This window comes from Hyaena hyaena, unplaced genomic scaffold (assembly GCF_003009895.1).
Source record: "Hyaena hyaena isolate Hyena2069 unplaced genomic scaffold, ASM300989v1 scaffold_108, whole genome shotgun sequence".
Classification (NCBI taxonomy): domain Eukaryota; kingdom Metazoa; phylum Chordata; class Mammalia; order Carnivora; family Hyaenidae; genus Hyaena; species Hyaena hyaena.
In genome coordinates, this window is record NW_024080741.1 from 1,600,848 (window position 1) to 1,612,254 (window position 11,407).

Genomic DNA, 11,407 nt, shown 5'->3' on the forward strand with positions numbered 1-11,407 from the left:
ATTCTGTGTCTCCCTGTCTCTCTGACCCCCTCCCTCCACCCCTGCTGTCTCTCAGAAATAAATAAAAAAACATTTTTAAAAAATTAAAAAAAAAAAAAGAACTTGTACAACTCAATTATCCTAACTGAGAAAATGAATAGTCTGGTTTCTCTTCAGATTGCATAAATCTTTCGCCTTTTACTAACTGAGAAAATGAGCAAAAGGAGAACCTAGGTGGCTCTGTCGGTTGAGTGTCTGACTTTGGCTCAGGTCATGATCTCATAGTTTGTGAGTTTGAGCCCTGCATCGGGCTCTGTGCTGACAGCTCATAACCTGGAGCCTGATTCAGATTCTGTGTCTCCCTCTCTCTCTGCCCCTCCCCACACCACCCTCAAAAATAAATAAAGAGCAAAGGATCTGAATAGGAATTTTTCCGAAGGAAAAAAAGAACTACAAACAGCCAATAAGCTATTATCATCATACTGTATATGATACAATTGTTTGTATCATACAACTGTTTGCTTACACATTGATCTTTCTTATTAGAGCTAGTTTTCTGAAGACAGGGAATATGTATGTTATTCATCTTTAATTACTCTGTACTTGGCATGTAGCAGGGATTCAGAAAATGTCACATGTATTTGCATTTGAGACTTATATATGGGATACTAAAAGATACTAAAAACTACTAAAGATAAGAATAAAGAAATACTTTATATAAAGATTACAAATTTTAAAGAATAATATAAAGTAATAAAAATAAACAGCAAGTACTTATATATAACACTGAGCACCATTTTAAATGCTTTATTAATTCAATTTTTGAACTCATAAGTAAAATAATCAATTACAAATAAAACTATGATTCCGATCAGTTGAGAAGCTCAGCTCAGAGAAGGCAAAAATCATTATGCAGAGAGGCTCATCAGAAAAAATTTTGTCAGGGGAGTCTGTTAAATACGGAATAAGAATGAGTGGATAGCAGAAGAGCGCGTACAAATGGACAGGGAAAAAAGGGAAGGATATAGCATATGTGCAAGACAATAAAGAGAGAACTGGCTTGACTTAAAAAAGGTGGTTAGATAAAAGTGAGGAATAGTAAAGATAGTAAGAATTTCTACATGCTTTCACAAGCAAACTGCTACCATATAAGTTCCTTATACCAAAAAGAAACAACAAAAAAGTTCAACTAGTTCAAGTGAAGTAGAAAAACAAATTCATAATGTTAATCACTTTGGGATGATAGTGTAAGATGTGAAGTTAAGGTATCAGAGTTCTGACAATGGGAATGAAGAAGGCTTATATCTAAGAGTTATTTTGAACCAAGAACCTAATAAATAGGAAGTAGTGAGTAAAAAAACCAAGAAATCAAATATACTTCCTGAGGTTTCAAGAATTCTAAATAAAATACAGGGGGGAACCACCCAGTAAATGGCCCATCTTAACGTCAAAGGAGAAAGGAATGGTGTAAATTATTAGGCACTGGAGGAAGAAAGAGGAATAATAATAATAAAAACTTGAAATTGAAATTCATAGATAGACCTCTAAGAGGCAAAGCAGATGAACTTTCTAAGGGCAAAACTGTAGAAATGTGATCAGGATACATATTCAGAATTATCTGAAGGCTAAACTAACTACATTTACTACTTTTCTCTCGCTCTCACCCAGCCTGAGAAAAAGGAAGTAGGGAATAAAATAGTTGTAGATTAAGAGATATTAACAGGGGTGCCTGGGTGACTCAGTTGGTTGAGCGTGCGACTTTGACTCAGGTCATGATCTCACAGTTCGTGGGTTCAAGACCCACATTAGGCTCTGTGATGACAGTCTGGAGCCTGCTTCGGATTCTGTGTCTATCTTTGTGCCTCCCCTGCTCGCTCACTCTTTCTCTCTCAAAAAAAATAAAACATTTAAAAAAAGAGAGACATAATAGTAAAATATTTTCCATGGACCTTGATGGACCCTATTTTGAACACTGACTTTAAGCCAATATAACGGGTTGAAGTATCTTAATAAGTTAGGGTATTAGATGATCTAGAAATTACTGTTAGGCCTTAAAACCTGTGGTACTTAAAAATGATTTAATAAATTCATGAATCAATTTTAAAACATTTAAGGAAAAGTCTGTGAACAAAGCAACTTAAGAGCACTACTTTTTAACTCAGATAAAACCTTTTATGGTGGGAAGGAATGAGAACTTAGATGAATAAATAGGGGGGTTGAAAACTAGTAATGACAGTATTTTTAAACACAATATATCTCAAAAAAAAAAAAAAAAGGTTTAAATGAATACAAGGAGTATCCAGAATATACTGGTACTCTTTAATCTTTATTTTTGCTTTCACTAAATCAGCAGAAATAAAGTCCTTCAACTCCCTCTTCTCCTAACAACTGAGTGTGCTTTCTACCATTGTTCCGTTTTGCATGGCTGGATGTTATCCAGCTTGGCATTCCTTTTCAGATGTAACTTAAGCTCATTCATCATTTAGGAGAAGACTTACACTGGTCACTCGACGGTAGATCTGCGCAGCATTCTGGCACTCTGAGTAAGGGTATTCAGATGTGGCCATCTCAAGCATGCACATCCCAAAAGCATAAACATCAACAGATTCATCATATTTTTCCTCATACATCTCAGGGGCCATGAACTCTGGGGTACCTTAAATTAAAAGAACAATTCAGACTTAATGTGAGCAGAAGCTACAGATGTTACTCACCTGGAGGAGAAGCAGAGGGGTTGACCTGTGAGACAGAAGAAAGCCGAGGGGAGGGGAGGGGAGAGGGAGGGGAGGGGAGAGGGAGGGAGGGGGAGGGGAGAGAAGGGAAGAGGGGAGGGGAGGAGGGAAGGGAAGGGACAATAGAGTGGCAGGAGCAGGGAGGAGGAAGAAACTCTTAGTCTGTCCCACCAAATAATCTTCTACATCTTCTGCTGCATGGCCTTCATAAAAGAAACTGGAACAGGGTCAAGTGTCTATTTACTGTTCCAAATGGATTAATGTTATACAATGTCAAAATAGAGACTTGAATATGAGATAAATTGATGTAACTCATCATGAAAACAAACAGAAGGAAAAGGTAAGAGACTATTAAGAAATAAAGATATAGTATCTACCAGTAAGACAGGATGGTTAAAAAAAGATCAAAATACTTGTCTGCCCCCTACTGTAGGACAGCTGCAAGGATCATATTTACAGCTAATGTTTTTGCCATTAACATTCACCTAATCAGTTTCCCTTTTTAAGGCGACCTTGCAGTGAAAAATCCAATACTCAATGTTTTTTAAAAGAATAAAATAAAGTGTAATTGTCTATAAAGGCCACTCACCAGAGCCCCTTTCTTCACATACTTACCATACCACCTGCAGTATACAAATAAGCCTATTGCAGATACAAGAAATATAGTGAGGGACATCTTACAGGCAAAAACCAAATACACTCAAACACAGACTGAGTTATGAGCATAGCATGTGTGATTCCATAGACCAGGTTTTCTAATGTTTCCAAAGAAATTAATTCTGGATACCTCAAATTATAGGATATTTCCAGTAACAGGCACATGATTTAAGCAAAAAAGAAAAACAAAAAACAAAACCCAACCCTCTCCTAGGTCAGAGATGTTTAAGGTGCTAAAAAGTATCAAAGAAATGTTTTTCCTTTTCCTGTAACATGGCAAAAAGGAAATTCAGCTTTAAGTAACTCTTTTCTAATTCTTATTAATCTGCTGTTTTTATAATTTTTTTTTATATTTATTTTTGAGAGACAGAGAGAGAGATGGGGGTGGGTAGAGAGAGAAGACAGAGACAGAGCACGATTTGGGGAGGAGCAGAAAGATAGGGAGACACAGAATCTGAAGCAGGCTCCAGGATCTGAGCTGTCACACAGAGCCAGATGCAGGGCTGGAACTCATGAACTGTGAGATCATGACCTGAGCTGAAGTTAGACATTTAACTGACTGAGCCACCCAGGTTCCCTCTAATGAGAACACTAGTTTATAAGAATGTACACATTACTGGTGTTATATGGTTTTCTTATAAATACATAAAATTCTAGCCCACTTAAAAAATAATGGTTTCCTTGTTGTCACCACTTTTGCGAGGGAGAATAAAGTGTATGTGATTTCAAGTGTTAAAAATCTCATGTCCTCTTCAGAGAGTGAAATCTTATCAAAATAATAAGCATTAAATTATTTTTCCAGCTGCAAATCTCTAACATATAGTTGAAAGCCTGAAAGGACAGCCTTGTTCTTTAGGTCAGTGATTCTCAACAAGGAGGCGATTTTGTTACCAGGGGACATTTTGCAATGTCCAGAGACATTTTTGATGTTAACAACTGGCTGCAGGGGAGAGGGGAGTCACACGAGCTTAAAAGGGGTGTGCTCCTGACATCATTTAAATAATCTTACAATGCACAAGAAACCCCTTACAACAAAGAGCTATCCAACCGCAAATACTACTAAGGGTGAAAAAAAGCCCTGTTTCAGATAGATGTTCTGAAGCTAGCTAGCTATAAGAAAAAATCTGAGAAAACCAAGCTTTCAGAATAACTCTTATTTTCCCCTTTTAAAATTAAGTCTTAACAGGTTGATACTTTTGAATAATATGTATCTAATACTTTTTTTTAGAAACTAAACTATATATAAATTCAGTTTCTTTTGAGTAACTCTATATTTATTATATAAATAAGTATATAATACTAAGTATCAACAGGACAGTCCAATAAGAATGATAGTTACATAAGGTTTTGTCAACAAAGTTCACTTCACATAATTTTACAAACCACTGTTAGTCTTCAAGATGATTCTAGACACATACAGAGAACTCCACGTCTCATAATAACTGATCACTTTCTGATTTCAAGCTATGAATTTCTAAAGGTTTATTTCACATAATAAAACCTGAGAAGGTCAGGTTTCTAAATAAAAGGAGTATCAGAAACCCAGCTAGGATGCAAGGTACACCTGAAACATACCTATCACACTCTTGGCAAAAGAAGCCCGCTTCAGGGTTGCCAGACCTAGGTCTCCAATCTTGACTGAGCCTGTAGGGCCAGTGATAAAGATGTTGTCACACTTAAGATCTCGGTGAATAATAGGTGGAGTTCGAGTATGAAGAAACTGAAGTCCTTTTAGGATCTGACGGCACCAGCTTCTTAGAACTTTGATCTTCATCACCTTAAACCTTTTCAGATACCTAGAAAAAGCAAAGTATACCAAACAGGTTATCAATGATATGAGGTAACTGCTTTGAAGAATTCCATTAAATTCTAGCATATCTGAGATGGGAATATCAAGTTTACGATATTAAGATTCAGTAACCTTAAAGGTTAGTGATACTTTTAGCAAAGTTAAAGGGGAAAGGATGATAGTAAGTGGTTGGTAAATGAATTCTTTTTTTTTTAATTTTATTTATTTCTAGGAGAGAGAGACGTGTGAGCAGGGGAGGGTCAGAGAGAGAGGGAGTGACAGACTCTGAAACAGGCTCCAGGCTCTGAGCTGGCAGTCAGCACAGAGCCCGACGCGGGGCTCGAACCCACAAACCGCGAGATCATGACCTAAGCAAAAGTTGGATGCTTAACCGACTAAGCCATCCAGGCGCCCCTGGTAAATGAATTCTAATAACAATGCACAAAAAATGAATTCCTTAAAATTGGGTCACTAAAGTAACTTCAAAGTTAAGAGGTAGAAAAATAAACAACAGTGATACAAATAAAAAATAAAAGTTAAGGGGTAGAGTTTGATTTCTGGTAAATGGTGGAATAATTCTTAGTACACACAGAAGTAATTATAAACTGTAGTAAAAATATACAAAAGACACCTACTTCAAGGTTCTGGAGAGCAATCAAAATCTGGCATAAATTGGAAGGGAGTTCACATTAGGGAAAAAAAGCACTGCTTGAGCTTCCTATTTTCTAAATCTTCTTAGTTGAGGAAAGGCTCCAGCCTGACTCCGTAGGTCAGCTCAAATCAAAATAGAAGCCTATAGCCTTATTAGCTGAGGAATGGGAGGACAGAGTTTAAGATGACCACAGCAGCTAGAATAATGCTGTCCAACAGAACTTTCCATAATGATAGTCTGATCAATATAGTATTCACTACATAAATGTGAATATATTTAAATATAAATTAATTAAAATTAAAAATTCTATTTTCCAGCAGCAGTAGCCACATTTCAAGTAATCAACAGCCACATGTGTCAAGTGGCTACCATCTGGACAGTACAGATATAGAACATTTTCATCACCACAGAGAGCTCCAGTAGACGCAGAGATCTAGAAAGTAAAGGAGGGAAATCCCAGAAGTGTGGTATAGAAGAGAAGCCCCAAATCCTGCATCTTCATTCTGCCCAAATCTCTAGCTGAATTCTGAAATAGGTATATGTAGAGCAGCAGATTCCAAGCAGCCCAGCTAATGCTAAAAGAATGGAACAGAGATTTCTGATGCTACTCACTGCAGGAAAGATAAAGATTGTGGACTGGCTTTTTTTCTGAAAATATTCAGGAGAAGTATGAAGATATAAAAGATTACATTAGCCTCAGGTAATCTTTAAAATATGTATGGCTAATTAAAGGACAATTTATAACACTGTAGTATAGGTTCTAAAGAATATGTAAAAGCAGTATACATAAAAATTATAGCATAAAAAACAAGTATCATGGATAACTAAAACTTTATCTGTGTAAGGTTCCTTTACTTGAAATTGTACAGTATCAACCCAAACTTTATTATGAAAAGTTACAAATATAAACACAATCTCCACAGCAACTGCTTTAAAACACACACACACACACACACACACAAGGAGGTTTTAACTAAAAAGCTGATCCAAGAACTGAAATGAAATTCCACTTCATTTGGACGAGGTAATCAAAGAAAACTAATGGTGAAAGTTGGTTTTATGGTTTAAACAAATATTGAAAATAGTTACCTCTAGTGGGTGAGTCAGGGCTGCCTAGGAAGAGTCATAAAGGCATTTACTAAAATAATAATGTTCTATACCTTAGTAGAGTTTTGACTGCATGAGTGAATGCCTTTGTCCAAACTCACAGAAGACACCATTATGATTACACTTTTCTCTATATTTAAATTTCACCGTAAGGAAAAACAAAGCATATAAATACACTATGAGAACTTTAATGAAATGAGCACTTAAGTGTTTATACACAAAACATTACTGATACTACAACTTATTTTGGAATGAACAAAATTAAGATAGGGGAATGATCAGATAGAGATATACGGTAAAGTAAATACAGCAAGTTAATAAACTACGGAATCTAGGGAGTGAATATATGTATGTGCATTTTATCTTAAACAATGTTCATTGTGTAATTCTTTCAACTTTTCTGTATAATTGAAAAATTCTTTGATAAAATTTTGGGGATAAGTTGAGTCTGTATCATTCATAAAATGATCAAGTATCATTATCATTTATAAAATGATCCAGTATATAAAATAGGTAACTATACCTTTAAAAAAAATTTTTTTTATAGTTTATTTATTTTCGAGACAGAGAGAGAGCATGAGCAAGGGAGGGGCAGAGAGAGAGGGAGACATAGAATCTGAAGCAGGCTCCAGGCTCTGAGCTGTCAGCACAGAGCCCAACACAGGGCTCGAACCCACAAACTACGAGATCATGACCTGATCTGAAGCCGGACGCTCAATCGACTGAGCTACCCAGTCATCCAATAAAATAGGTAACCATATCTTAACTTATCTCTTCACTTCATTACATCTGTTTAGAATCACTGGAATTTTCTATGTTAACAATTACGTAATCTACAATCAAGGGCAATGGTATTATTTCTTCCTTTCCAATCTTTATGCCTGTAATACTAGTTTTCCCTGTATTTATGCCTTATTGCAATGGGTGAGCCTCTAAAACAATGAATGTAAGTGGTCAAAAAAAAGCGTTCTTGCTTTTGTTCCTCATCTCAGGGGAAATAGTTAAGTTCGACACTAGCTATAGGCTTTTTGATGGATGCGGTTTCTCAGTTTGAAGAAGCTCCCTACTATTCCTATTTTGACTAAGAATTAATTTTAGCCACGAACAGATACTGAATTGTCAAATACTTTCCCACATATTTTGAAAGATCATATGACTTTTCTCCTTTATTCTGTTAATGTGGTGAATAACACAGATTAATTCAATGTTAAACCAATTTTGTGATACCCTCTTTGATCTGGATATATTGTGATTGCTGGATCCAATTTGCTATTATTTTGTAAAGGACCTTTGCATCAATATTCATGAAGGACACTGCTCTTGAAAAATAGCTCAGTAGCTCAGTTGGTTAAGGGACTGACTGCAGCTCAGGTAATGATCTAAGTTCCTGAGTATAAGCCCTGCATCTGGCTCTCTGCTGTCAGAACAGAGCCCGCTTTCCACTTTGGATCCTCTGTCTCCCCCTCTCTGGCATTCTCCCATGCACTCTGTCTCTCAAAAATAAATAAATATTTGAAAAAGAAACAATAGAAAAAAATTTCTTTTCCTATATATCAAGTTTTGGTATTAATGCTATTCTGGCTTCATAACATGAGTTAGACACTGATAGTTCCACCTGTTTTTTTTTTTTTTTTGAGAAAATTCAACACAGCGGATTTCCTATTTGTTTAAGATAAAATGCACATAATATCTACCATTTAACTAATTAATTATTTAATTTGAGAGAGTGCACGTGCAAGTGGGGGAGAAAATCAGAGGGAGAGACAGAGTATCGTTTTTTAAAAAATATTTTTAGAAAATGTTTATTTTTTGAGAGAGAGAGACTATGTGTGTGTGTTTGTGTGTGAGAGAGAGAGAGAGAGAGAAAGAGAGAGAGAGAGGGGAGGGGAGGGGCAGAGAGAGAGGGAGACACAGAATCTGAAGCTGGATCCAGGCTCTGAGCTGTCAGAACAGAGGGTGATGGCGGGTGGGGGGGGGTGACAGAACTCATGAACAGCGAGATCATGACCTGAGCTGAAGTCAGACGCTTAACTGCCTAAGCCACCCACGCAACCCCAAATTTACTGTTTTACAGTGATACTAAGTAATTCATACTACTAGACAATCATCACTACCATCTATCTACAGAACTCTTTTCATCTTAAAAACTGAAACTTTATACCCATTAAACAGTAATTACCCCAAAACCTCCTCCATCTGGGCTCTTGCAACTACCATTCTACTTTCTGATTTTATGAATTTGACTACTCTAGGTAACCCATATAAAGTGAAATCAAACAGTATTTGTATGTGACTTTTTGTGACTGACTTATTTCACTTCATGCAATGCCCTCAAGGTTCACGCATTACAACATATGTTAGAACAACCTCCTTTCCATTTAAGGCTGAAAAATATTCCACTGTATATATAATACCGGATTTTGCTTATCCATTCTTTCCTTAATAGACAATTGGGCTGCTTCTACCTTGTAGCTATATGAGTATACAAATATCTGTTTCATTCTTTTGGGTATGAACCCACAAGTAGAAGTGTTAGATTATATGCTGATTAAGTAGAGATATTATTGACATATAACATTATATTTATCTCAGATGTACAACATAATGATTCAAGATGATCTGTATATATAGCAAAATGATCTCCACAATAAGTCTAATTAACATCTATCACCACAGATATTTTTTCTTATGACGAGAACTTTTTTTTTTTTTTTTTAAATGTTTTTATTTATTTCTAGGAGAGAGAGAGAGACAGCGTGAGCAGGGGAGGGTCAGAGAGAGAGGGAGTCACAGACTGAAACAGGCTCCAGGCTCTGAGCTGGCAGTCAGCACAGAGCCCGACGCGGGGCTCGAACCCACGAACCGCGAGATCATGACCTAAGCGAAAGTCGGACGCTTAACCGACTAAGCCACCCAGGCGCCCCTAACGAGAACTTTTAAGATTTACTCTTAGCAACTTTCAAATATATAACACAGCATTATTAACTATAGTCACTATGCTGTACATTACATTCCAAGACTTCCTTATTTTATAACTAAAACTTGTACTTTTGACTACTGTCACCCATTACACATACCCACCCCTATCTCTGCACCTAGAGCAATCACCAATCTCTTCTCTGTATTTATTTTTGTTGTTGTTGGGTATTTTATTTTTAATTTTTTTTTTTAGATTTCACATAGAAGTGAGATCATACAGTGTTTTTCTTATCTTCTTTAACTTAGCATAATTCCACACTGTTACAAGTCCATCCACATTGTTACAAATGGCAAAATTTTTTTTTATGGATGTATCCATATGTACACAATGGATGTAATCCACTGTGTATATAAGTATGTATGTATGTGCGTGTGCACGCGCGCGCACACACACACACACACACACACCATCTCTTCTTTATCCATCCATCCATTGATGGACACGTAAGTTACTTCCATGGCTTGGCTGATGTAAATAAAGCTGTTATGACCATGGGGTACAATATCTTTTCAAATTAATGTCTTCATTTTCTTCAGATAAATATCCAGAAGTCAAATTGCTGGATCATATGGTAGTTCTAGTTTTAATTTTTTGAGGAACCTCCCCATACTGTTTTCCATAATGGCTGCATCAATTTATATGTCCACCAACAGTGCACAACAGTTCCATTTTCTCCACATTCTCGCTAACACTTGTTTTCCTTGTCTTCTTGATACTAGCCATTCTAACAGGTCTGAATGAGGTAGTATCTCTTTGTGATTTTGATTTGTATTTCCCTAATAACTAGTGATGGTGAGCATCTTTTTCATTTGTTTCTGGGCCAATCTGTATATCTTTTTAGGTGAAATGTCTATCCAAGTCCTCTGCCCATTTCTGAATAGGTTTGTTAGTTGAGTTTTAAGAATTTTCCATATATACTAGATATTAATCCCTTTTGAGTTAAATGATTTGCAAATATCCTCTCCCATTCTGTGAATTGTCTTTTTACTCTACTGATAATAGTATATAGTCTGAGGAGCAGAAAGAAAAGAAAAATAAAGAAAATACAATAGAGCTTAAGAGTCCTGTGGGATACCACCAAGCTGATCAACATGCATAACTGGAGCCCCAAATAAGAAGAAAGGAAAAAGAGTATTTGATAAAATAATGGCCACACACTTTCTAAATTTGATAAAAGACATGATTCTACATATCTAAGAAGCTCAACAAACTCCATGAAGGATACACACAAAGAGATTCACACTGATATATTACATTCAAACTGCCGAAAACCAAAGACCAGAGAGAATCTTGAAAGCAAAAAAGAAGCAACTCCCCATGATAAAGAGATCCTCAACAAGATTATCAGCCAGTTTTTCAGCAGAAACCATGGAGGCTAGAAGGCAGAGGAATGACATATAAAGTGCTGAAAGGGATTTTCCAACCATCAACCAAGAATTTTTTATCTAGCAAAAGTATCCTTCAAAAATGAAGGCAATTTAAGTGTCCATCAACAGATGAATGGATCAAGA

The 11,407-nt window shown here is 36.3% G+C and overlaps 1 protein-coding gene across 7 annotated transcripts in view; it reads right to left on the reverse strand.

Moving 5' to 3' along the window:
• WNK1 (WNK lysine deficient protein kinase 1) overlaps positions 1 to 11,407 on the reverse strand; it is a 150,581-nt gene that overhangs the window by 67,808 nt on the left and 71,366 nt on the right. For all 7 annotated transcript variants that reach the window (XM_039236340.1, XM_039236336.1, XM_039236339.1 and 4 more), the window contains exons 3-4: positions 4,944 to 5,164; positions 2,478 to 2,635 (exon numbers count right to left, since the gene is read on the reverse strand). In XM_039236340.1, coding sequence (XP_039092271.1) covers positions 2,478 to 2,635; positions 4,944 to 5,164 — 379 coding nt within the window. The remainder of the gene's footprint in view (positions 1 to 2,477; positions 2,636 to 4,943; positions 5,165 to 11,407) is intronic.